Source organism: Alexandromys fortis, unplaced genomic scaffold, assembly GCF_014885135.2.
Source record: "Alexandromys fortis isolate MF-2015 unplaced genomic scaffold, M_Fortis_MF-2015_v1.1 scaffold_193, whole genome shotgun sequence".
NCBI classification, from domain to species: domain Eukaryota; kingdom Metazoa; phylum Chordata; class Mammalia; order Rodentia; family Cricetidae; genus Alexandromys; species Alexandromys fortis.
In genome coordinates this window covers 2,068,057-2,095,488 of record NW_026068083.1, presented here as the reverse complement: position 1 = coordinate 2,095,488, position 27,432 = coordinate 2,068,057, and the positions used below count along the sequence as shown (strand labels likewise).

At 45.2% G+C, this 27,432-nt stretch overlaps 1 protein-coding gene across 3 annotated transcripts in view; it reads right to left on the bottom strand.

The window, feature by feature from the left end:
• Window positions 1-23,263: 23,263 nt before the first annotated feature.
• Ttc28 (tetratricopeptide repeat domain 28) overlaps window positions 23,264-27,432 on the bottom strand; it is a 460,167-nt gene continuing 455,998 nt past the window's right edge. For all 3 annotated transcript variants that reach the window (XM_050122047.1, XM_050122048.1, XM_050122049.1), the window contains one exon: window positions 23,264-26,999. In XM_050122047.1, coding sequence (XP_049978004.1) covers window positions 25,408-26,999 — 1,592 coding nt within the window. In that variant the 3' untranslated portion in view covers window positions 23,264-25,407. The remainder of the gene's footprint in view (window positions 27,000-27,432) is intronic.

Below are 27,432 nucleotides of genomic sequence, written 5' to 3'. Positions count from 1 at the left end.
GGCCAGCCTGGTCTATAGGAGTTCCAGGACAGGCTCCAAAGATACAGTGAAACACTGTAAAAAATAAGTTTGTGGACTTTTTAGCTGATGTTAACTTCAATACACGATGTGGACTGGAGCCTGCAAAAGAAGATAGAACATCCAGTGGGATCGTCTTTCTGATAGGGTGTTTTTGGCCATGTGAAAGTAAAATTCTGTTGGCTTTTTAAAAATTACATAGATTTACAGAATCCTCGTCTCTCTTTTAAGGAAGATGTGAACAACATCACATGACAAACAGTAACAGCCTTTGTCCCCTAACTCTGGCTCTTACGTTTGACCACAGTAATGGACTAGGCACTATAGTTAGATCAGGACAAGACCTGCACAGAGTCATGCAACAAGTGTACTGCATTCTTGCAGACCCAGGACTTTCAACCAATCTTAAGTTTTCTTTATATATAGAACCTAACAAGGAAAAGACTACGTCATGTGGTCAGGAAGTTTTAAATCATTATGAGAAACAGCTTTAGCTATTATCAATGATTCCAAAAGCAGACATAATTGAGAGTGGTGATGGATTTGGGTGTGCCCAAGGAAAAGAAAATTGCCTATAATATTAGGAAGTTCAAGATAACCATCTGTGACTTGATAGAGGGGATATAACATAAAGATATATGAAGCCATTTGTAAAACTAATTTCTCTTTCCATTTACTCTCTCGTAGCCTCAGAAAACGCGGCTAGTAATTAAGACCCATTTTGGTGCTGCTTGTCAATGCGCCCCTCCCATTAAACCTCGCACTGGTGGAAAGAGCTGCTCACAGGCAGCCTCAGGCAACACTTTTCAATAGCTAACTTTGTTAAAAATATGTTTTCCAAATTTCTTGCAATAAAATGTAATTGCATTTTCTGTTTACACTTGCAGAGCCTCTGCTCGTACACTCCGCAGTCTGGGTGCTGGAGGGAAGGTTTGTCAGACTGGGGTAGTAGAACAACTTTTGAACCCCCCTCCTTCCTGACCATTCATAACTTAAAAGTTTCCTGATTTCTCTGCTAGATTTTTTTGAATAGTTCACTTATAAGGTTAAAGAGTGATGAAGAGAGATTCCAGAGTAAATGCTTTTCAGTGTCCCCATGTAAAAGTTATCCAGAGTTGCTAGGAAGCGATGGGCAAATCAACTACAGCTTCGCTGGGCACTAGGCCACACCAAGAAATCTGTGAAGGTAGGAAAGTCAGGAGCAGGTGAGGAGGGAAGGAGACACAGGAGGGAGCCGTCCTGTCTCTTATTTTTGATAATGCATGGTCATGGCCAATGAAAATATGTACTGCTTTATAAAATCTGGCATAACCCAGTGTTATTGCTGTGGGTGCGAATAGCAAACTTCTGACATGTCTTTAAGTCAGGGTCAGAATTTCCCCTTTCATACTGCAAGTGCTTGCTTCTGTGACTGATGTGTAATGACTCAAAACAGTGGGTTGTTTTAGAGTAAGTATTCTTACAACCTTTAAGCTTCCTGTATCTGCCTATCTGAAGACCAATCTTAACTCAGTCATATCTACATCATAATTTTAAAAACTGATAAGAAGCCAGGTAGTGGTGGCGCTTGCTTTTAATCCCAGCACTGGGGAGGCAGAGGCAGGTGGATCTCTGTGACTTGAAGCCAACCTGGTCTACAATAGCTAGTTCCAGGACAGGCTCCAAAGCTACAGAGATACCCTGTCTCCAAAAACCAAAAACCAAAACCAACCAACCAACCAAAGAAACAAACAAACAAACAAAAACCAAAAGAAACCCTGATGCTCCAATGAGATGGTTCATTGGATAAAATTTCTTGCTCCCTGGGACTGACATGGTGGAGAGAGAGCCAGTTCCCACAGATTGTCCTCTGATTTCCACACACATGCAGTGGCATGTACACACACACTTACATGTTCATCCACACACAAATAAATAAATTCAAAATAAAAAGGAATGCTGGGCTAGAGAGTCACTTCGGTTTGTACATTACGTGCTACGCAAGCAAGCATGTGGATCCAGATTGAATCCCCACTACTGATGTAAGGCCAGGCGTGGCGGTGTGAGCTGTAATCCCAGTGATTCAGTCCCCACTACTGATGTAAGGCAAGGTGTGGCGGTGTGAACTATAACCCCAGTGTGGAGGAGGCAGCAACAGCTGACCCCTGGGGCAGCCTAGGGATGGCTACCCATTCTTGCTGAGTAAATGAACCCCAGACCGATGAGCAAGGTAATCCCAGCGCTCAGGAGGCAAAAGTTAGATCTTGTAAGTAGGAGGCCATCCTGGTTTATATTGGTTTATATAGTTTCAGGCCAGTCAGACCCTGACTCACAAAAACCAAGGTGAACAGTTACAGAGGTACAACACCTGTGACTGTCCTCTGGCCTCCATTTGCACAGCCCTCCCCTCCCCTATGCACCGGCACTCACAAAAGAAGTGTCAATATCTGGCTGCTCACTTGGAGTTCTTTCTCCAGATACTAATAAATGTTATTGTGGTGGATGAGATGGCTCAGCAGGTCTAAAGGTGCTCGCCATCAAAGCCTGATTTTGAGCCCCATGTTAGAAGGAGAGAACTGACTGACTCCTAGAAGTTGTCCTTTGACCTACACACACACACACACACACACACACACACACACACACTGTGGCACATTTTTAATGAAAGTATTCTCTATTTTGCATTAATTTTCTGCTTAGTTTGCCCTTTTGGTTTTTCCTGGGACACATCTGATCGAATGAATCTATCTATCTATCTATCTATCTATCTATCTATCTATCTTATCTATCTATCATCTATCTATCTATCATCTATCTATCTATCATCTATCTATCTATCATCTATCTATCTATCATCTATCTATCTATCTATCTATCTGTCTGTCTGTCTGTCTGTCTGTCTGTCATCATCATCTGTCTGTCCAGGGTATTAGAGTAGCTCACAGGTTGTGATCCATTTAACCCAACAATGGCTGTCTAACCATGGAAAGTCCCAGAATCCAGTAGTTAAGACTCTGAGGCTGGATGTCTCAGCTGATCATCAGTCTATGTCAGAATCCTGAAGAAGTAAACTAATGTCACTGAGGGAATGAGCTTACCAGTGAGAGTGAGGGCAACCAAGAAAAGAGCAAGTGCTTCCTTCTTCCATCTCCTTTATACTACTACCAGAATATGTGGCTTAGATTTAGGATGGCTCCTCCTACATCAAGTGATCTGCATTTAAGATGGGTTTTCCTACATCAGATCAAACAAGTAAGTAAAGAAGTAAAGAAAAATCCCTTTAGTGACTTGAATTTTTAGTTAATTCCAGATGTAGTCAAACAACCAACCCAGAATAGTCATCATACCTGGAATTGATAGCAGACTATAGTTGGTGAGGATGGTCTTGCTATTTTAGATCTCATGTGTGAGGTCCTGCAGCGTGGTCACCACTCATCTTCAGTTTCCATCTTCTATAATTTCATTTGCCTGAGGTCAGCCAAAGTCATCCTTTAGTTTTTTTTTTTTTTTTGAGACATGTCTCATTATGTAGCTCTGTCTGTCCTGAAATTCACTCTGTGGAGCAAGCTGGCCTCAAACTTACAGAGATCTGCCTGCCTCTACCTCCCAAGCGCTGATATTAAAGGTATGTGCCATCACTACCTGGCTCAAAGACCAAAATAGTAAATGGAAAAGTCCACAAGTAAATAATTCCTAAGTTTTAGATTGAATGCTCTTCTGTATAATGTAATGAGTGAGGTTCTATACCAAGTGCATCAATCATCCCTTTATCCTGCGTATTCATCACCAGCCAAACTGCCTTGATAGTCTAGTCCTTGATTTGCTATCCCTCCCCCAGGATAAGGGAGAGGTCTATATTTGACTCTCTGTCGAACTTGTTTTGCTCAACATAACTACAGGCTTACCTGTATCATTGCAGATGACAAAAATCTTTTCTATTAGAGGCTGCATAAGGTTTTATTATATATCATGAAGTATACTGTCTTCATCCGTTCATGGGTGGATGAACACTTATCTTGATTCAGTGTCTTGTCCATTGTACATAATGCTGCCCTGAATGTGGAAGTATGCATGCCAGCATAACGATTCCTTTTTCTTTGGCTGTGCTTAGAAATGGGATAGGTCATAGAATCATAGAGTAGTTCTGTCTTTGTTGTGTCCTATGATGGTTACCCTGAGTTCTGTCCCATTTCCTCTGTCTGGTCCCTCTGGCTGAATGAGCAAGTGTGCAGAGCATCAGAGGGGTCAGATGCTGCTGAGTGTTTTTCACGTTGCTGCTAGCCCCTGTCTGCCCCCTTTTCAGAGACCTTTGATGACTTCTGAGTGAGTTGTTTGGTCTGTTTTATGTTTTCTGTATTAGTCTCTTATCAGATGTGTGTTATGTAAGCATCGTCTCCCGTTCCCATTGGGTAGAGAGATGAGATGTCTTTTCTCTCTACTGCCTGTTTCTCTGTGTAGAAGCTGGTAGTTTAATGTCACCTCATGTTGAAGGGGACCTTTGGGCTGCGTTCCTGCCACCCAGCTCCCGGCTGCCTGGCTAGCTTATGCCCCAAAATAACGACACACAAACTGTATTCATATAAACACTGCTTGGCCCATTTCTATTCATGTGTGTAGCACCACAAGGTGCGCTTACCAGGAAGATTCTAGCCTACATCCATCCTGGGTCAGAGCTTCATCGCATCTGCCTCAGAGAGGAGAGCTATGGAGTCTGAGCTCACTTCCTCTTCCTCCAGCATTCTGTTCTGTTTACTCCACCCACCTAAAGGCTGGCCTATCAAATGGGCCAAGGCAGTTTCTTTATTAGCCAATGACCTTCCCCTACCAACCTCATTTGTCTTTTTCTATCATCTGTTTTGAGTCATATGGAAAAAAAAAACCCCACCCGGTCAAAATCAAAAGCTTTTCTAAATGTATTTGGTTTGACATATTGAGAGCTGAGTGTGGTGGTACACACCTATATTCCCAGAAATAGTCAGGGGTGTCTTATCGCTGTGAAGAAACACCACGACCAAGGCACTCTTCTGGAAGAAATCATTTGATTAGGAGCTTGCTTACACTTTAGAAAGCTAGTCCATTATTGACGGGCAGGTGCTTTATATCCTGATCCCCAGGCTTCTGTTTTAATCTAAATCCTAGTTGTTCAATTTTATCAATGAAGTCTTGAGAGCCAGATGCTGTGGTAAAAACCAGCTAGCTCAGAGAGGCAGAGAAAGTACCGAGCCGACCTTCCTTCTCAGTGGATGGCCCAGAAAGAAAGCTTTCTCCTACACTGTCTCAAACAAAACTCCTCAAACTGAATGTCCCTCCCCCCTACTTCCTGTTTGGCTTCTTTCCATCCTCCTGACTCCCTCTCTATGGGTTTTTCCTGTTAACTGGTTGCTAGCTCCACCTCTTGACCTATGGTTGCCTTTATCTAATTTTGTTTATAATAAACAGAAAGCTCTTGTATTAAAGGTGTGTACTAGGACTGAGCCACACCACAACTAGAAACAGTTTTTTTCAGTATTTCAGTAAATAATGCAATCTTGGGATTCACAGTGTGATCAAGTATTCTGCAACGAGAGAGAGAAAGAGAGAGAGAGAGAGAGAGAGAGAGAGAGAGAGAGAGAGAGAGAGAGAGAGAGAGAGAGAGAGAGCGAGCCTGGTGTGGGATTTTGAAATCTCAAAGCCCACCCCTAGTGTCATATTTTTTTTTCCAACAAGGCCAAACCTTCCAATCCTTCCCAAACACTTTATCAGCTAAGGAGTAAGAAGCAAATGATATGAGCCTGTGGGTACCAATCTCGTCCAAACCACCACAGGGGACAGCAAATTTGGGGCAACACTGAGTTATACAGAGTTCTCAGCTAGCCTGGACTTCATAGTGAGGTTCTGTCTCAAAAACTGAAGGAAAGATAGAGGGAAGGGAGAAAAGAAGAAACTATTCATAAATGTGACTATGTAAAAAATAAAGAGCAATTAAACCACCCAAAACTTCAAATTGGTAACTAGGAAAGCTATTTCCTTGTAACTTACTAACAACTGCTTCTTTCTCAAGCACTGTGTGCAGACCAGAGACCTCTGCTTAACCTACTTCCATCAGTTTCTGTTGTGCTTTACTTAAGATGGTACCGAGTCTGGGACACCTTCCATCCGGACTGGAGGTGAGCATGGAGGACAGACATTTACGCTGATTGAAAGTACCAATGTGGCCTTGCCACGCTGTCCAAGTATTTATTAATATAAAGAGAAAAGAGAACAACAGAAAAGCCTGGAGAGCAGCATTTCAGAGAAGTCCGGATGGAAGCTGTCCCAGACTCAGTACCATCTTAAGTAAAGCACAATGGAAACTGATGGAAGTAGGTTAAGCAGAGGTTTCTGGTCTGCACATGGTACGTGAGAAAGGAGCACTTGCTGCAGTTTACACAGTGTGTCCAGGCCTGAGCATAGGACCTCTGTGCTGAGGGACATTGGTTTTACCCTGTGAACATTTGTTTCTTGTACTTGTTTTAATAAAATGCTGATTGGCCGGTAGCCAGACAGGAAGTATAGGCTGGGCTACCAGGCAGGAAGTAGAGGCGGGGCAATGAGAACAGGAGAATTCTATGAAGAGGATTCTGTAGTCTGCAGTCATGACCCAGCTGCAGAGGAAGCAAGATGTGACTGCCTTGCCAAAAAAGGTACCGAACCACGTGGCTAACTCAAACAAGAATTATGGGCTTATGGAAGTTATAAGAATTAGTAAATAAGAAGCCTAAGCTCATGGGCCAATCAGTTTATAACTAATGCAGACCTCTCTGTGATTCTTTGGGACTTAATGGCTGCAGGACCAGGTGGGACAGAAAACCTCAGTCAGCACCTCTGGCCTGAGCATAGGGGTCTTCCCGGAGCTGACTTCTACAGTGAGGCCACGGGCCTGGGGAAGCTGTGCTGGAGAGGTTGCCAAGGGAGAAAACAAGCTGCTGTGACTCATGGGTACAGAGAGGCACCTGTGAAAGGATAGAGAACCTCTGCACCGAAGGCTGCTTTTGTCCCACAAAGCAGCTTGAAAACCAGCCTGGAGAGGCCCAAATGGTAGCCTAACCACATTTCAGAACAAAACAGGAACAGGTTTAAGGGATGTAAGAAGTGACAGAAAACTCATTAAGGTTTCACTTCCAGCTGTGGATGGTACTTGATAGGAGAGTGTGGGCAGTAGAGTCGAAGCCAGGGGAGAAGAGCTGGCCCAAGAGATAGAGAAATGTTTAACAAGACACGGACAATTAAAAATCTGTAGACTCCCATGCTCCAGAAAATTCCATGTGCATGAGAAAAGTGACATGGGAGACCTTTTGAAAAGTCCTGGAGGCACTTTTCCATATGGATGCTGTCCTGCTGTCCATCACACCTGGAGTTTATCCACTTGCTTCTGATTTTATTCAGTGGCTTATAACTTGTAACTAGCATATTTATTTAGTGGGTCGTAACTTGTAACTAGCATGTTTATTCAGTGGCTTATAACTGAATAATATTCAGTGGGTTATAGACTGTAACTAGTGTGTTTATTCAGTGGGTTATAGCTTATAACTAGCGTGTTTCTTGAAAAATCATCACATTTCTTTGTGTCTGTGAGTGTGACAATATGAGCGTGCTCACGACACTTCATACATGTGGAGATCAGAGGACAACTTGCAGAGGTCAGTTCTCTCTTATGTGGGCCCTAGGAATTGGACTCAGGTCATCAGACTTGGCAGTAGGCACCTTTACCTGCTGAGACTCCTACCAGCCCGCTATTACAATTTTTAATACTTGAATTCTGGCTTTTTTATCCCATGGGAGCTTCTTAACAGTTGGTGGAGTTCTTTGAAAGCCTCAGGGAACCTATGATCACTTTGTTGCATTCTGATAGGCCACACATCCTGGCTCCTCTTAGCCACTTTCCTGTGAATGCTAAGTGGTACTTGGTGCCAGGCCCTGGGGCTGTGCATGCTCCCATTGCTTCTGTGCTGTTACTGCTGCCAGGCTCTCTTAGCCACCTCTGTACTGATCCATTTAGTGATTAAGTGACTTTACATCAATATCTGATTCCTTCCCACTAAAGGCTGCTTCCAACTTTTCTTGTTTAACTCCTCCTCCCTGGGCAAGAAGGCTAATTCCCATGATGCTTAGCATATCTATGTGTTGGATCAATCTTGCTTTGTAACACGTCATTGTTACAAACCATGGGTGGATGTTTCCCTAGCCTGCACAAGGCCACTGTCATCACCCTTCCTATGCACGATGTCCTTAGTTTAGATACTTATCTTGCTCAGAATACTTCATGGGTACTTCTAAATCAGATCCAGTCAATGGAACAGGCTACTGTATTTCAGACGGATGGATTACATGTGAAAGGCTGGGAGCTTGTAAACCCTGCAGAACCAGAGGCAGGAATGAAGCTGCAACCCTCCCCCAGGCTTGCCATTGTGCAAGAGCCACAGAACAACTCTGAAAATAATTGGCCATCTCTAGAATCCTTGACAACGTTTTCCCCCATAATTTTTAGGTGAGAGACATTCAAGAATCTAGCTGAGCCACTCATCTGGAAAAGTTCAGGGAGTGGTCCTGACCAAATTATATCTTGGTCAGTATTTAAACTTTAAGAAAAGTTAATTTAAATTTTCCCCACCCCAGATCCCCTCACACACCTGAGTAAAGAGTGTAGCCCAAGACTTGCTATGAGGAGCCTGGGTAACTTGTGGAAGCCCACAGAAGTGAATCCATTCCACCTTGGCTAAAGGTCAGAGAGTTCAGACCTATTCTTGTTCTTTCAAGGTTATTGATAGGAGGTTTGACTTAAGAAGTGGCTGCTAACATGATGTTTTGGCCTAGGGTGTAGTTAATGGATGTTTTGGGTATTGAGAAGGTAATTACATTGTACTTTGTACTTTGGTAGAGAAGCCTGTTGCCTTCTCCCTCCTTTTTGGATTGGGGTAGATAAAGCCTATGAGAAATAAACACAGGGTGAATCTCAGTATTTATTGGATGCCCTTCCGACTCTATCAGTTGTCTGTCTCTTGTTCCTCACACTTCTCTCCAAGCACATACAGACAAACTGGGCAGATCTGGCAGTTGTTGCCTGGATGGACGTAGGATATGACAAATGGTCCCAATGTGAATCTCACGGTAGTAACTGTAGAACCTGAAATTCAGCAATGAGAGATGGAGGGGAACAGTTGAGGGTGGGGATCAGCTCACAGAAATGTGAGTTTGTGAGACATGAGACTTGGCACATGCCAGCAACACCTCCCTGCCCTCCACGTATGACTTGTTCACATCTCTGAACAGCTGTGATGATGTTGACAGTGACTTTGTGTTGTGTGATAGGACTTTCCTGGGGAGACGCAACACATATGTCTACTCACACCAGATAGAAAGCCCATGACAGACAGATCACAGTACAGACGCCACCAAAGTCCAACCCGGTGAACCATGAGTTTTATTGGGGTTAACTGTGGATGCCCCAAAATGTGAGCCTATTTCCACATTGACCAAAGGTCAGAGAGTTGGAACTTACCTCTAATCCTTCAAAGTTATTGTGTTTCTACCCCAAACAAAGGTCCCACCTAGATTTAGATCAGAGAGAATCCTGCTTTCTCAAGGTTATTGTCAACAGGTGTGGCTCATAGCCAGCCCTTGTATTTCAGGTATAGAGAAGTAGATATGTCTCTACTTCAAACAAAAGTCCAAGGATCCAACTAAGGTTCCAGTTCCTTTAAGGATTCCACCCAGGGAGTGGTTTGCCTACAGGATGTTTTAGTCTAGGGTGTGAGCAAGACTTGTTTTGTTCTAGGAACAGAATGTTTAACTGTGGATGTAGCCCATGACCTTCAGTTGGTATGTTCATTGCCTTGCATCATGTTAATGTAGCCAGGGGGTATTTTAAGCAATTGGAAATCAAATGTGGGTGATTTCAGTATTCAGCTCTGTTGGTCTCAACTTCTTTCCTGGAGCTGGTTTGATTTTGGAGTCATCTCTGAAGCTTGGCTTGCCTGACAGTGACTCTCAGCAGTTTGCATGTTACTCTTGCAAGGAAGGACCTAGTGAATCTGGTTAGTTTCAGAGATTTTTTGGTGTAGGAGGATCTTCTGTTTATGTGTTACTTTCATTGGTTAAATAAAGAAGCTGTCTTGGTCTTTTGATAGGCCAGCCCTTAGGTGGGTGGAGTAGACAGAACAGCTCTGCCACTCTGCAGCTCAGAGGTGCAACTGACTCAGAGTCACAAATGGCTCCACCATGTTGGACTGGGCAGGGCAAGCTGGCAGTACCTGTATTTGACCTGGGATTGTCACAGCTTAGATTCTTAAGCACTTAGTGATTTAAAAGCGCAAAGCAAAAATGTTCCTGGACAGTAAAGAATTACAGCCAATACAATAGGACAGATTCAGACATAAAAGACCTCTAAATGGGTCATAGTGTTAGACATACGTAGGCTTGGGAGAGAGAAGAAAATGAATATAGAGAATAAAGTTAATGCCTAAAAAAAGAGTAAAGTCTTTAAAGAGACAGAGTACAGATAGTTATACATGAAAAGAAGTAAAGAAAAATAAGTCACGTAAAGATAGATAATACACAGAGTCTGGATTATGTTTATTGTGTTTTCTTTGAATTTTTTTAACTGTAAAGGAGCTAAGTACAGAGGCACATCTCATTGTGTGGGCTGCTAAGATAAACCAGGACGTATATTATAAAGGTATCTTGATTTCAGAATTTGGATCTAAGGATATGATGCTTTGGAAAAGAGGTTCTTCTTTTATTTTCACAGAGGATGAGACCCTTCCTCTGTGGATTGCTTCTATTCCAATATGGTATGATGGACCACGCCTTACTTCACTCAACTGCTGACTGAGAAGAACCTAGCACATAGGTTATACCATGAAAGACCTGAATAACAGCGCCCCCATACAGCAGGAAGCAGTTTGGAGAGAAATAGCTATGTCCATACTCGCAAATATTGTTTATAAATTTAAAGGGGAATATGATATAAATAATTTACATTAGTATAAATTTTGCCTTATTGATAGAAATTTAAGGTCAATTTTGTGGATCCTTGGTTGCATAAGAAAACAGGCCTAGAAAGCCATGAAGAGCAAGCAGCAGCACCTCCCTTCCATGTTCTCAGCATCAGCTTTAGCCTCTGCCTCGGTTCCTGCTCTGACTTCCTTCAATGATGTACTGTAATGTGAAACTGTAAGCTAGAATCAGACATTTCCTCAGCAATTTGTTCTTAGGCATGGTGTTTATCATGGCCATAGCAATCTGAGACACCATCTTAATGGGCTTCAGAAGGCAAGTTTTCTAATTGTATTTTATTTTTTAAAATGTTTTATTCTTGGTAATTTAAATACTTTTATCACATTCCTTCCCCTCTCCAACTCCTTCCAGACCCTCCCTCATTTTCCTACCCACCTAACTTCATTTTCTTTCTCTCTCTGAAAGAGAAAAAAAACAAACAAACAAATCTGGGGTCTGATTTGTGTTAGCTAATGGTCTCTGAGCACCAGGCCTGCCCTGGAATGTGGTTGATTATTGTTTTGCAGTGCAGTTTCTTTGGTGAAAAGTAAAATTGGAGTGAGGACTCACAATTGCAGGGTGTTGGAGGGAGGAAGCCTGTAAATGCCTGCAGGCCCTGCCTCGGAATGCCATGAGGCTCTGAGATTAAAGGGCCACAGGCACGAATTTCATGAGGCAGGAGCCTGTTGGGCACAGCTGAGGAATGGGAGAAGGCTCTAGGGGCTGAGGTGTATATCCCACTGAATAAATGAAAGAGGTAGGCCATTCTGTTGCAAAACCCACTACAGCTGCTGTGTGGAGAAATGACTGAGAGGAAGGACATAGGCTCAGACCAGGGAGGAGGTGGGGGAACCCACAGGCCTCTGGGAGTAAGAAAGTGGGATGCAACTTGGCTGGGTTTTATTCTAATGAGCTGACCCTATTGTCTCTTGAACTGTGTAAAATTTCAAAGGGGACAGTGGTGGACAGGAAAATTGGGTGTGGGTTTTGTGGTATTTTAAGTGTTCTTTGTAGTGTTGGGGGTGGGACCCAGGGCCTTGAAAAGGTCAGAAATGTCAGATGAGCACTCACCATGACTGTGCCCCCAGGTGAGCACTCTTCACTGTCTCTGTCCCCAGGTGAGCACTCATCACTGTCTCTGTTCCCAGGTGAGCACTCATCACTGTCTCTGTCCCCAGGTGAGCACTCATCACTGTCTCTGTTCCCAGGTGAGCACTCTTCACTGTCTCTGTTCCCAGGTGAGCACTCTTCACTGTCTCTGTCCCCAGGTGAGCACTCATCACTGTCTCTGTTCCCAGGTGAGCACTCATCACTGTCTCTGTCCCCAGGTGAGCACTCATCACTGTCTCTGTTCCCAGGTGAGCACTCTTCACTGTCTCTGTTCCCAGGTGAGCACTCTTCACTGGCTGTGTCTCCAGCCACTTTTTCCTTTTTTTTTTAAAGTAAGCTTTATACACAATGACATAGAATATTAAAATCACATAAATTATATCTACATTGCATGGATTCTTATCAGACTGCCACTCTGTAGGCTTGATTTGCTGCCTTGGAATGAGATATGAGTAGATGCGTGGCATACAGCATTTGCTGTCAGGCTCCCTCTGTGTTGTTAGGGACATTTGCCTTGAGAATGCTGTCATCAACCTCTCCACAACCGACAGGTATCATCCACCCCATGGATCACACCTTCTGTGTCCTGTTTGGAAAGTGTATAGAGAGACAATCACTTCTGTCCTTGAAGCACTATCTCTAGGGTTTCTGTCTTTAGTCTTGGCTAAAGACATTTAGGTGAGTGAGCAATGGAGAATGGGTTTCTGTGTATGGTATGAACTGAAGCAGAGGTCAAAGTTATTAATGTATGTGTGTGTGTGAATGGTGTATGTGCATGTGGTATGTTAATGTGTGGAGTTATGGGTGTGCATGTTTGAATGTGTGGAGGTGTATGTATGGGTTTTAGGGATGGAACTGTGGTCTTGTACTTGTTCGGCAGCTTCTTTACCCACTGAGCACTCTCCCCAGCCTCCAGTTGAACTTTTTCCTATATATACATCCAGTTGACCTGGTACCACTTCCCTTCCCTGACATGGTACTGTGTCTTCTTTGTCAAAAATTAGGTAACCATAGACAAGTGGTTTGTTTCTGGACTGTGCATGGCTATGGGATGCTGTGAGATAATGCTCTTGTATACTGTGAATATTTATCACTCATATTGGTTTAATAAAACACTGACTGACCAGTAGTCAAGCAGAAAGTACAGGCAGGGTAGCCAGACTACGAGAATTCTGGGAAGAAGAAAGGCAGAGACATAGTCACAAGCTAGATGCAGAGGAAGCAAGATGAGAATGCCTTGCTGAGAAAAGGTACCAAGCCACATGGCTAAACATAGATAAGAATTATGGGTTAATTTAAATTGTAAGAGCTAGTTAATAATAAGCCTGAGCTAATAAGCAAACCATTATAACTTCTGTGTTTCTCTGGGACTGAATGGCTGTGGGACTTGGCAGGACAGAAACTTCATCTACAACTGGTACCCAAACATTTGGCAAGAGTTTCCATATAAAGTGAAGCCTAAATTTTTTTTTTTTTTTTGGATTCTAGACAGAGTCAAGTGTAGCCTCTTGGTAACTGTCTTTTCTCTGGTAGGTTCTGTCTGCTGGCAGTGAACAAAGAAAAGACATGGCTCCTTTGAGAGAGGCTTCCTGACTCAGCATTAGCAGCAAAAAAATCTCACAACTCTTTAAAGAGGCTCTGCTACCAAACACTTATAATGTTTATGAGTAGCCAACATCAGGTTTCTTGGTGGTGGCATGGACATAGAAACTCTACAGAGTTATGGCAATAAATCTGGCTCCTGCCAGTATGTCCACCATAAAACTAGACTCAAAAAGCTAAGGGATGGAATGGAGCCAGCTACCAAAGCCACAGATTTAATCCTAGCCATACCACTTAGCAGATTAAAGACTCATGTGGGCCGGGCGGTGGAGGCGCACACCTTTAATCCCAGTACACGGGAGGCAGAGGCAGGTGGATCTCTGTGAGTTCAAGGCCAGCCTGGTCTACAAGAGCTAGTTTCAGGACAGGAACCAAAAGCTACAGAGAAACCCTGTCTCGAAAATCAAAATAAAATAAAATAAAATAAAATAAAATAAAGACTCATGTGGTCAGAAAAAGAAATATACAGTAAAGACATATTCAGCCTCTAAACAGCTTATAGTGTGTTTAAAATATACATAGGCTTGGGAGAGAAAATAAAAAGAATGGAGAAAGTCCTTTAAAAAATAGAGTTGCCAGGTGTGGTGGACCATGCCTTTAATCCCAGCACTTGGGAGGCAGAGGCAGATGGATCTCTGTGAGTTTGAGGTTATCCTGATCTACAGAGTGAGTTCCAGGACAGGCAAGGATACACAGAGAAACCCTGTCTCAAAAAACTAAAAGTTAAAATAAAAATAAAAGAAATAGAGTAAGAAAAAAAAGCCATGTAAAGATGGAGAATACACAGAGAGTCTGGATACTGTAGCCTGTATCCACCTGCCTGTAAATGCTCTTTTTCTCTTGCTCCCATCACTTCTATTCTATCCTTGCCACTGCTACCCCTGGTCCCACAGAAACTGGCAAGATTAGTTCTGCGAGGCAGATGTTTCCAGTTCCAGCCCTTGCTCCCAACTGAGGCTGGTGGTGTGGCAGCTTGGCGACACAGTGGCTCACAGTGCTGTCTACTTCACGTATGAAACAATGTGTGAATGGTGTGGCCACATGGATGTAACTCTGTTTTAGATGTATGTTCTACAAGGCCTCTGTGTTGCTCTTGTTATTTATATCTGTTTAAAATTCCTGCTGCTTCCCTAAAAACATGGTTTCTCCATTTAACATGTGACCACTGCCATTTTGACTAAGGTCAGGTGACCTCACCACCATCTTAACTAAGGGTAGGTCAGGTGACCAAGGCCTGGCCTGTTACCTGGGTATCCTGTCCCTTTAAGAGACAAGCCTCACCCACTCCCAACCCCCTCTTCTGCCAAGGCAAGCAGATCTGCCTCTAGTCTGCTCCCTCTCTTCCTGTCCCTCTTCTGAAAAAGTAACTACTGCCACTCTCCTCCCCCTCTCCCTCTGTCTCCCTCTCTCTCTTTCTCTCTCTCTCTCTTCCTCCCTCTTCTTCCCTTCCTTCCCTTTCCCCTCCATAACCCACTAAATAAACTCTCTCCTTTGTTTAGCTTTTTCCTCCTAACCACTATTGATAACAGCTTGTAACCAGCACTCTAAACAAAGACAAACATCCATAATCTATTTTTTGGGGTGGGGTGGGGAATGTGGGCATACTTTTTTAGGCTACTTCCTGATGATTGGGGGCACTGGTAATCTTATGGGGGCCCAAAGAAAATTTAGAATTATGGTCAAGTTCTGCCTGGAGTATTCTTTGAGGCTTGATCATCTCATCCAGCAGTCTTGAAATTGTTCTGGATGCAGAATTCAGAAGAAACTGCAACAGAGGTGCCTGAAATGTTGGACCATTTGGGCCATCCACTCCTCTCAGAGATTTTCCAAGGGGTCTTTCTTGATCAAACCTGATTTTTCTTAACCCAGAATGAATCCACAGCTTCTCATTCCCTGTGGAAACAAAAGCAAATCCTCTTCTCCAAAGTAACATACCTTTTGACTTAAATTTTGAAGTCAAAGCATTTTCAAAATATATAGGTTGGATTAATCCAACAGCATCTATAATCAAATGTCTTTTAGCAGCTGTTGCTCCTTCATCAACAGTCAAACAGTTCAAAGAGAACACAATAACATACAGCATCCAGATTCTCTGTGTATTTTCCATCTTTACATGGCTTTTATTTGTACTCTATTTCTTTTATTTTTATTTTTTAATTTTTGGAATTTTGGGTTTCTCTGTGTATTCCCAGCTGTCCTGGAACTCACTCTGTAGACCAGGCTGATCTTGAACTCACAAAGATCCATCTGCCTCGGCCTCCCAAGTGCTGGGATTAAAAACATGTGCCACCACATCTGACTACTCTATTTCTTTTTTTTTTTTTAAGGACATTCTTTATTCTTTTTTCTCCCAAGCCTACATATATTTTAAAATACACTGTAAACCATTTAGATCTTTTTTTGTTTGTTTGCTCCCCTCCCTGTCTGAATCTGTTTTTAATCCTTTTTTTTTTTTAAAAAAAAAACTTTCTCAGGATTTATGTGGAAATTCTTGCCAAATGTTTGGGTGCCACATGGCGGCTCAGTTGTTTGTAACTCCAGTCCCAGGGGATCTGTTGTCCTCTTTTGACCTCTGAGGGTGTTGCACACACATGCAGGCAGAACACCCATACACAAAAAAAAAGAAAAGAAAAGAAAAAACCCTGTGTATACAAGAGGTCCGACTTTGGCATGATGCTGCCAGGCAGAGAAGAACTCAGATTAATTCCCTCTCTGGTGATTTACAGGGCAGGCCATGAGCTCTGCTTCTGGGAGCTGATTTAGAAGTTTTTAGTTAATACAACTATATTGAGGGTATTTATACGACGAAGAGTATTATTACCCCTGGAAGCCCAAATGTACAGTTGCTACTAATTAAATAAACGTGCTGGCCTGGGCGATGGTCATCTGATACACAAAGTGCTGTCTAGATGCTACCACGTCCCTTTAGTTTGCTGGACCCAGATGTTTTGACCTAGTTTTTCTGGAGCAGACACAAGGCTGTCGCTCCCCTGCTGTCTGTGGGTATTAATTGTGCTGGGGGCATCATCCATGGGAAAGTCTGGCAGAGGGTGTTAGAGGGAGAGGTACCACACTGTGGTGCTGTGGCAGCATGAGCATAAAAGAAGCCCCAGCAAGCAGGAAACTCCCAGCTCAATGGGTGTCCCACCACTAGCTGTGCAGTCTGTGAGCTTCTCATGCAGCCTGCCCACCGGAGGCTTTGATGTGTAAGTTAGGGCACTCAGTTCTGCAACTGGGACAGCTGGTTACAGCTGCAGTATCTTTAAAATGTTATTGACCTGCTCACCATCCCAGGACTTGGGAAGTGTAGGCAGGAGGATCGTTCAAGGCTAGCCTAGGCTACATGAGACCCTGCCTCAAAACAAAAACATGAGGGAAGGAAGGGAAAGTAGCCAGCTTCTCCTCACCCACACATCTCCGCATTGCTGTTGCTGCACAGGCTTTGTCTTCAGCACGGCCACAATGTGAACTGCACAGCACACACTCTGTCCTCAGTCCCAGGAATGCGCTCTACTAACACTATCAGGTCTTATACCTGAGGATGCTTAGAGATGCCCATTTAGGGCCAGTGCTCCGCCCCTTTGGAATGCCAATAGCCAGTATGAATGCCAGTAACACACACATCCATTTCAAAGCCCTCTTTTTTCCTTTTTCCTTTTTTTTTTTTTTTTTTTTTTTTAGAATTTGTTTTGGGATTACAGGTAGTACCTCCATACTAAGCTATTTTCTTCGTATTTAAAATACAGGAGTAGTTGACTTCTCTCGCCACCCAGCTCCTGAATAAATACACAGACTTATTCTTAGTTATGAATGCCCAACCTTAGCTTCGCTTGTTTCTAGCCAGCTTTTCTAGCTTGAATCCACCCCATTTCTCTTTAACTACATTTGTCCCTGGGCTTCTTTCTTTTCTTCTTACGCCATGGTTGGCTGGCCCCTGGCATCCTCTTCTCTTCTTCTCTCTCCTCGCTGTTCTGTAGCCTTGTCTTCCTATTTATTCCCCCATCTGGCAGTCCTGCCTGTCCCTCTCCTGCTTAGCTACTGGCCATTCAGCTTTTTATTAGACCAACTAGGTATTTTAGGCAGGCAAAGTAACACATGTTGAAATAAGAGCGGCGGCGGGGCTGCGTCCCCAACACCCCAGCCGCTTGGCTAGCTCAAGCCCGAAATAACAACACACAAACTGTGTTCATTTAAGAACTGCTTGGCCCATGAACTCTAGCCCTTACAGGCTAATTCTCGCACCTGGACTAGCCCAATTCTAATAATGCGTGTAAGCACCCCAAGGTGCGCTTACCGGGAAGATTCTAGCCTAAGTCCATCGGCGGCTGTCCGGTCCCTCTGGAAGCAGCGCAGGGTCTGACCTCACTTCCTCTTCCGCCCAGCATCCTATCCTGTTTATTCCGCCCACCTATCTTTTAACCTATCAGGGCCAGCAGTTTCTTTATTGCTCAGCCAATGAAATAAACAGATTGATATGACACTCCCACATCAAACACAGCTTTACAGAGTTAAAGAAATGCAACAAAAAAAGAATGCAGCCCATATTTGTATCATTAAACAAATATTCCATAGCATACACACATATTAAGCTAATAGTCTACAGCAGCAGGGGCAGTGGACAGATGGCTCAGTGGTGGACCCAAGTGCCCACAGCCAGCCATCACTCTAGCTCCAGGGGACCTACTGCCCTCTTCTGTCTTCCACAGGCACTTATACTTTGTGTACTTACACTGCCACTACCCCCCATACACACACATAAATACAATTTTTAAAAAATCTTTTAAAAATGCAGGGATTTGGGCTGGAGAGATGGCTCAGTGGTTAAGAGCACTGACTGCTCTTCCAGAGGTCCTGAGTTCAATTCCCAGCAACCACATGGTGGCTCACAACCATCTATAATGAGACCTGGCGCCCCCTTCTGGCTTGTGGGCACACATGGAAGGAATGTTGTACACATAATACATAAATATTTTTTTAAAAAATGCAGGGATTTCAAGACCAACCTTCCTGTGCATAATAACATGGGCCTATCTTTTTATACTCCCTACTTGTATTGGATTGGTGGATTTAGTCCATCACATCTGGGCGCCACTCTGTTGTAATATGGGTGGTGGTGGGGTTGTATCCCTGGCACCCGGCCGCCCGCATGGCTGGCTTATGCCCCGAAATAATTACACGGAAATTGTATTTTTTTAAACACTGTCTGGTCCATTAGTTTTAGCCTCTTATTGGCTAGCTCTTACATATTGACCTAACCCATTTTTAATAATTTGTGTAGCCCACGAGCTGGCTTACCAGGAAAGATCTTAACCTGTGTCTGTCTGGAGTGGGAGAATCATGGCGACTCCCTAACTCAGCTTCTTTCTCCCGGCATCCTGTTCTGTTTACTCCGCCTACCTAATTTTCTGTCCTATTAAAGGGCCAGGGCAGTCTCTTTATTTAACCAATAAAATTAACACAAAACAAAAGGCTCTCCCCCATCACACCTTACTTTCCTATTTTCAAAATCATTTGTAGAGACAGAGTAGCTGGCTCCTGGAAGGCATCTGGCCTTTTCTTTTGGAAGCTGTCGGTTGGGCTGGGGCCAGGTGACTATCGCTGGCTTCTCCCCCAGTTCCTATTTGAAGGTTAGTTTCTGGCTAGCCATTCTTTTCACCGTGAAATAACTGAGATGGAGAGTAAGCAGGATTGTAAGGTGCTTCGTGACACTGCTGTGGCTCCGTTCCCAGCAGCCCCCAAGGCTGCCTGGTGTAGTGGGGAGCTGCAGGAACCATTAAATGTTAGGGGCTGGTGTGTGGCCAGCGGTGGCTTGCCTTTGAAAGGGAAGTAATTGTGGGGTCCCATCTCTTATTCCGCACTTCTCATCAGACAGTGATCAGGGTTTGTGTCCTTGTGCTTTTGCCCCTATGTGTCTCCACCCCACAGGCTTAGAGCAGAGGTCAAAGACTGAAACCTGATAAAAATCACCCTTTATCTTTGTAAACTGAAGTCGCAGGTATTTCTTACAGTATCAGAAAGCAAGCTAGCAAAATGGCACACATCTGCCAGTGTCCTCTGCACCCCTACTACTGTGCCTATTACAGCCGAGGTCAGCATGTGTGCTCCTTTTTCTACTGATAGCATCTCTGCTGATAGCATTTCCTCCTGCCCGTCCCCCACAGCCTGAGCTGCAGACTCCTCTTCTCTGCGCTAGCATCTCCTCTGATTTCCTGAATTGCCTCCCTTGTGCCCAGTCAGCTGACCCCTTGCACTTGTGACTTCGAGCTGCGGCCCTGCCCCAGGGTCTTGCAGCTACATGTAGAACTTGTTCAAGCATCTACACACCACTTCTTTTGTGAAATTGCAAGTTGTTTTGCTTTTTGTTTTTGTTTTAAATAACTTTGTAAAGATTTATTTACTTGCTATGTATACAGTATTCTGCCTGTGTGTATCCCTGCAGGCCAGAAGATGGCACCAGATCTCATTACAGATGGTTGTGAGCCACCATGTGGTTGCTGGGAATTGAACACAGGACCTCTGGAAGAGCAGGCAGTGCTTTTAACCTCCGAGTTGTTGTTGGTTTTAAGACAGAGTTTTTCCTATTATATCTTGGAGCTCCATATGTAGACCAGGCTGGTCTCAAACTCAGAGAGCCACCTGCTTCTGTCTTTCAAGTGCTAGGGTTAAAGGTGTGCAACACCATGGCCAGGCCAGTTTTATTCTTATGGTTTTACACAAAGCTGGCTTTCTGTTCCCTACCCATAGGTTCAACCAACCATCAATTAAAAGTATTTGAGAAAGTGTGTCCAGATGCATTCCGTGTTTTTATTACTCCCTAAATACATGGTTCAACAACGGCCATGACACTTCTCAGGCCAATGGGTCATAAGCAATCACCCTCAGAGGAAGGTTTACAGAAAGATGTGCCTGACTTAGGCATGGAGCTCACAGAACTAAGTCCAAGGAGACTATGATGGCTACTGACTCCAAATTTCCCCAAAGAAGCATACAAGTGTAAATTAAAATGTGTTTTATTGAGGTGTGTCAGGTTCCAGAAGCCTGGAAACGAGACGTATACATAAGAAACATTGCTACTGTGAACAAAGAAGCAAGGCCTAGGGATCCCCAGGGTGGCTGGAGGTGTCTGCTGACACTGTGGTCTGTGGTGTGGCCTTTCACCCCATGGTGCCGGGGGTGGGGGAACAGGGGCCTCATCCATTCTAGGCAAGTGCTCTTCTGTGACTCTGCTCCAGGCCATATGTTAACATTGGTGATTTCTGTATCCAGGAGTGTGCTTTGCATACCTGCTGAGGGACTGTAGCTCCTATGTGCAGCACACGGCTGTGTGGTGGGGACCGGTGCTCTTCTCAGCTGTTTGGGAATGATTATGTGGTCTACATGCTGCTTTCATGGAACACCTTCCACGCGCATGTGAAGAACACAGCCTCACTGTCCAAGGCAGGTTTTCTGTTTGCTGGATTGTCTAACCTACTGCATACTCTGGTCTTTCAGCTAGCTAGGGTTATGGCTTGAAGTCTCCCTCTTTGACGGGATATTTTTCAGAACTGGAACACCTACCACAGTTCCCTCAATGAGTTTTGAGACTCTGTAGTCAGTGGCACCGAGTTTAGACTTTTGCCTTTCTGTTAAGTTCACTGTCTCCTAAGTTCACTGTGAGATAGCAGGCCTCTGATTTCTTTTTTAAGATTTATTTATTATTTATATGTATATAGTGTTCTGTCTGTATATTTGCCTGCAGCAGAAGAGAGTGCCAGATCTCATTATAGATGCTTGTGAAACACCATGTGATTGCCGGGAACTGAACTCAGGACCTCTGGAAGAACAGCCAGTGCTCTTAACTGCTGAGCCATCTCTCCAGCCCAGGCCTCTGATTTCTTGTTGTATCTTTTACTTTAGGATGGAGTTTCCCCATCCTTTGTTATGCACCATCTGAGGCTATGTGCTGTGGGGAGCTCTGCACACAGCACTGACTGTTGCCCACTCAGCTCACCTGGCATTCCTGAAGCTCATTTCACCAGAGCTTTGTTCTCCTTTCCCCGTCCTTTCGTTATGGTATTTGTCCCCCACTAATCATTTTCTCCTAGTTTGTGCTTATGCATGTTTAATGCATTTGAAAACCAGTCTACTTCCTTCTGTTCTGACATAGCAGGTTAACATCAATGTTTTTATATGTTATTGCTTAATATTTTTTGCAGTTACCCAATGGGACATCACTCCTTAAAGTGCTTGTGCCCTCACCTCTCACTGGCCCCACTCACTAGCCTCGCATCTCTCCACACAGCGGACTGCTTTCTTCTTCCTGAAAAGCTTCCTTGAAAGTTTCCTGAGATAGGAGATCAGATCGCTAAAGCCTGTTTTGTTTTTCCTTCTTATCCAAGTAACTGCTCAAGTAGATATCTCTGGCACTCCACTGTGATTCCAGGAGAGCCAAGGTGTCTAGAGTGCCTGGTGCACGTATCCCTTGCTGTTACAATTGAAGTCATTCAGATGTGAACTGTGAGAAATGCATAGAGAGGGACTCGGAGACAATGGTTAAAACTGACAAGCTCATGCTTTAATAGACACTAAATCACAAAGGAAGGGCCAAGCGCCCGCAGCCTCAATAAAAATATGAAGTTCTTTTTACATGGCAAATTTCATAATATAAAAAGTTTAATGCTGTCTGGAAACTGTGTAATTTACCAAAAAAGTCCATGTAGGCCAAAGGTGGCTAACAATGCATATAAGGAGCGTGAATGCCAAGTGGGGAGGTGCCCAGGATTGAGGGTGGGTGGGTGCTGGCATGGACGTCTCAGAAGGGCCCGCTACAAACAGGGCCCAGTTCACAAGCCACATGTACAGTCAATTCAAATAAAACAAAATGCGAGGAAGAGCTGCACAGTTGCCATTTGTCTCCGTCTGAAGGGCGCAGCTGAGGGTCACTGCAGGTGCTGTGTGTGCTGGACAGCTGGGCCCTGTGGGCAGCACCTCACCGCCTATCAGTGTGGACTGATTTCATTTCTTCTCCAAAAGGGAGGAAGGTGAGACCTGCACATTGCCACAGAGACAGTGTGGGTCAAGATGGAAGTTTTGTAGGTGATTTTTGGGTTAGTTTGCCGTCAGTACCGGAGGTACCTGGGGCAGCACCGAGCTCCCAGCGGGAGGCTGTTGCTTGTCTTGGGCATGTGTTTGTCTGGTAGAGCAGGGTAGAACATTTAAGAAAAAAATTATTAAAAATTTTCATTTCCTGAGCTTAAGGGAACATCTCTACGACCAGCAAAGAGGAGACAGAGAACGCTTTTGTACCTTTGACCCACAACTGTTGGCTCCTCCCATACAGGATGCAGAGCCAAGGCTAGGTAGGAGCCACCGACACCGAGTGCGAGCCTTCCAGGCTCCTGGAATACTTCCTGGCTGTGGCACAAAATCTCAGCGTCATTTTATGCTGTGTGTTTCATGAGTCACCCCTTTCTTTTAAAAGGCTGGATAAGAGGTGGTTTCCGGCTGTGCGAACCAAGAGGCAGAATCAAGACTTGTGTTGTATTTATTGACCATTTTAAAAGGCCAAATCTATCACCGGCTTATGGCCAAAACAAATAACAAAACTTCAAACTCATTCACCAGCTTTAGTCTGTGGATCTTGGTTGCCGACCTCTGACCCATGCGGAACTCTGAGTCATACTGTAGTCTCTTGTAATGTACCCTCTTAACGGTGTAGCCCAAAAACTTCATTTGACTGTTTCACGTGCATGGAATCCCCAAGACTGACAGAGCGATGATCGCATCTGCACACTGGTCCCATTATTTCGTCAACTTTGTTTCCCTTCATTGAAACTTATATCTAAGATAAATAAAAAGCATCCCAGGTACTGTTTGGCTCTTCAGTGTGAATCAGAAAACAACACTGTACCTAGGAGTACACCAGGGCAGCCTTGGAGTCCTCCATGGCTTGACAACCACACATGGGCTGAGGGGTGGAGGTATTTGCTGATGTCGGGCTGCATCCTGGACAAAGCACAAAGAGCCAGGCTCCTGGGCACTTGGGGGAAGAGGCTGAGGTGGTGGCTGAGGAGGACAGGACTCAGCCACCTGCATTTGTGCTGAGGTTGATTCTCGGTTGCCGAGGACCTGATTTTGCAAGTGGAATGCACAGTGCTGGGTTTGGTTTTCATTTGCTACATGGCGAGTTAGCCCCCTGCTAACATAGGGTAGTACATGCTGCTTTCATGAAGTATTTCTCTCCCAGGGATGGGGCCAGGTTAAACGTGAGAGCCTTATTATTGTGTTGGTCAACAAGGTTGTTGGGTCAAATGCAGAACTCTACGGCCAAACTCACTAGAATAACATGAAGCCAGCCGATAGTGTCAGTTTTTAAAAGAGCTCACTGAGGCAGAGGTAGCAGTCAGTGGCTACAGAGTAAGTTCATAGCATAGTGTGGAGGTGCAGGCCTCAAGGCTGAGGCAGGAGAATTGCCGCAAATCTGAGAGGCTAGTTTGGGCTAGAGACCCTGCTTTAAAAAGCTACAACCAGAAACCAAACCAAAGTCAGATCCTACTCAAGCTGAGAAGTGCTCTCGTGGGTCCTGATGTCACCCCTCTTGGTCACTGAGGAGCACCTGACTCTCAGCGCTAACGTGGAGTGGCCCCTGGCCTGGTGGTGTTGCGACTCCCACTGTCGCAGTGCATACATAATGACTCAGAGGTGCTAGGAGCCAGGCTGTGGGGCCTGGCATGGAGAGAGGGGTTTGCGGGCCTTGAGTTGGGAGAAGAGAATAACCGCAGCAAGGCAGCTCAAGTGGGTGTGGTTCCGGTCTAGCTAGCCAGGGGACATTTTTTTTTCCTTTCTATCTTTTTTTTTTTTAAATAAGTAAATTGGATAATTTCAACCATACCCCCAAGAAAACTTGATTACTACTTATGGATGAATATTCAAAATTTGACATTTAAAATTTCTTGAGCTTTTAAAAATAATAGTTATAAATGCAAAGTACTATTGATAATAAAACCAAGTGTTTATCCATGTACAAAAAAGGTCAGTTATGTTTTAAAAGCACAACGTTGTGTTTTAAACCACAATTGCATAGTTCTAAAATGCCTGGGTAAGAGTACAGATTTTTTTTTTTTAAAGAAAATTCAAGTTTGGCCAACAGTGGGGTGAAAAGGCCCCACGCGTAGCTCACGGGAGCAGCTGGGATGGAAGTGCTTTCCACACGAGTTATTGCATTGTGGCTGTGACTTCTGGTATTCACCAAAATGGCTACAATTTAATCACAAAGAATTGGCATTTTAAAAACCATAGTTCTCCTTTTGGCTAACGTAATGCATCAGTGCAGAACTTAACTTAGAATGTTCTCTATCCCACCAGCACCTGGGAGCACAAGAGCTGTCTGTACTCTTGTAGGAAAGGTGTGCATAGAGATTTGGTAGCAAAACTGGTGCTGCCTTCCTCATGCAGGTCCTGTGGCAGAAGCAGAAGCAAGGAGGCAAAGAAGGCATGGCCATTCCCACTCCGTGCAAACCCTGCTTTTGATGAATCTGACCCAGGGGAGCTACTCATGAGTACAGTGGTTTTTGGCACGGCAGTGACCTTGCCCCGGGACCCCACCTGTCTGAGGAGAGATGGTGTCAGTGACTGTGTGGGTGACTGCACTAGATAAGGACCCCGAGACTCTGGCTGTACTGTCACTGAGTCAGGGCCAAGATATTTTTAACATTTGGAGGAAGGGAAGAGTCTTCCTGGGGACAAAAACTTGTAGCCATTGGCCAAGGGCAGTCTCAGAGGGTGGGTGGTAGCTGTTGTGCTGAGGCCATCGGATGCTGTCAGCGCTGGTGTCTCCGTGCACCAGTGACCATTGGTGGGAACTTTGGGTGGCATCTCATCACGCCGCTGCACAGACAGCTCCTTCAGTTCCAGTCTGTCTGCCCCGCCCTCTTCTTTGCTGTGTCGAGGGGACAAGTTCAGCAGGCTAAGGACATCTCTTTTGGATGTCAAAGCTCCTGGTGCACCTCGGCATATTTTCCGGGGACCCCTGGGGGGTTGGGGTGCACTCTGCCAGAGCATCTTGAGGCTGTGCACTGCCTGCACCTTCTCGTCGGGAGCATCAGCTGGACTAGAGCGAGCAGAGCCAGCTGAGGAGTAGGAGAGTGCAGGAGATGGCGCGCTGCACGCAGGGGATTGGTGGCCTGAGCCAGGGGATATGTTCCGGGGGGACTTAGAAATGTGGGCACTGTAAGGAGAGCTGGGGTACTTGAGTCTAAAGAGCGGTGGGTCTGCCGGCGAGGCTGGGATGTCACGGCCAGGTGATGGGTGGCTGCTGCTGGGCGAGCTCCGGCCATCCTTGCCCAACACCTCTGATGTGGCAGGACTGCTCACCTTGGGGAGCGATGAGCTCCTGGCTGGGGGCTGCGGTCTGACAGTGAGTGGCGACTGCTGACTCCTCTGATGGGACAGCACAGGTTTGCTGAAGGCGCTGGTTTCTGAAGCTCTGAAGACTGTGGCACTGTTGGGTGCTGCTCCTATGCCATCCTCTCGGTCATGCCTCTCAGTGCTGCCTGCTGGGCCACCACTCCTCTGAAGACGCTCTACTGCAAGCAGGTGGCTTTTAGTCTCCTCTAGGATCCTCTGGGCCAGCTCCTGCGGGTCGAGCTTTGGGGCACTCTCCTCCTGGGACTTCACTGTGCTGTCCGTCTCTGTGCTGGACTGGTCAGACTCACCTGTGTCTGAGCTTGCCAGTTTTCCCACTTTCTGGAAGGGGGAGTTTGGGCTGGGGATCAGGGTCATCTTCACGGGGGAATTGGGAGTGCTAACACTTCCTTTGGAGCTGACTGAAAGCCTTGCTCCACCTGGCACCTTGATACTGGGCTGCTTGGGCTCTGGGGAGAAGCGTGCCTTCTCATCACCTTGGTAGGTTGCCAGAGGTTCCATGCTGATGATAGAGAATCCCTCATATTCTTCTTCTTCCTTGTTGCCCCCACATCTGGCCTGAGGGGACAGCTGGCGCCGTGGCAGGGTGGCTCGCTGTGGGTGGGTGCTCTTGGACTTATCATAGTCCTGTCGACCTCGGGGGCCCCCACCTTCCAACCCCCCCTCGGGCTTGGAGACAAAACTCATGGAGGAGGCAATGGAGCTGAGGCTGTACACAGAGATGGCATCAGAGGCAATGCTCTCTGCCCCAGTGGGAGAGAAAGGAGGGTGCTGGTAGCCCAGGGGCAGAGCATTGGATACAGACTGTGCGGATGCCAGTGACTCCAGGGAGGATGAGCTGTCCAGGCTGAGGCGTTTGGGGAGCTCTGTGGAATCTAGGCAGAGAAAAACCGGGCCAAAGGGCAGTTAGAACTTTACAGATTGATGTTTCCTTCATAAGACATCCTTGATGTTAGGAGCTAGTAAAGACTTACACTCTGCATAAGTATAACTTGAACTAAGCCCCAGTCCTCATGAACAAGAAGTAGAACACCCTAGGGCATGCCCACCCATGAGCCACAGGCTTCTCAACCTGGGCAGCCCTTTCGGCTCCTGTCACCTTCCACCCCAGCCTTAGTCCTTACTGTTCTTGTGAATATCACTAGTGAGCTCATACGCCAGGCAGTGCTTATCTTATGGCTAGTGTGCAGTGGACCCTTACCCTCTGCTAGTGCACTTTGCGCTGCAGTAACCACAGGGCACAGAGCTCCTCCCAGTCTCCCAGCCCCCACCTCAGCAAGCACCTCAGAGATGCTCTAGAACATGATG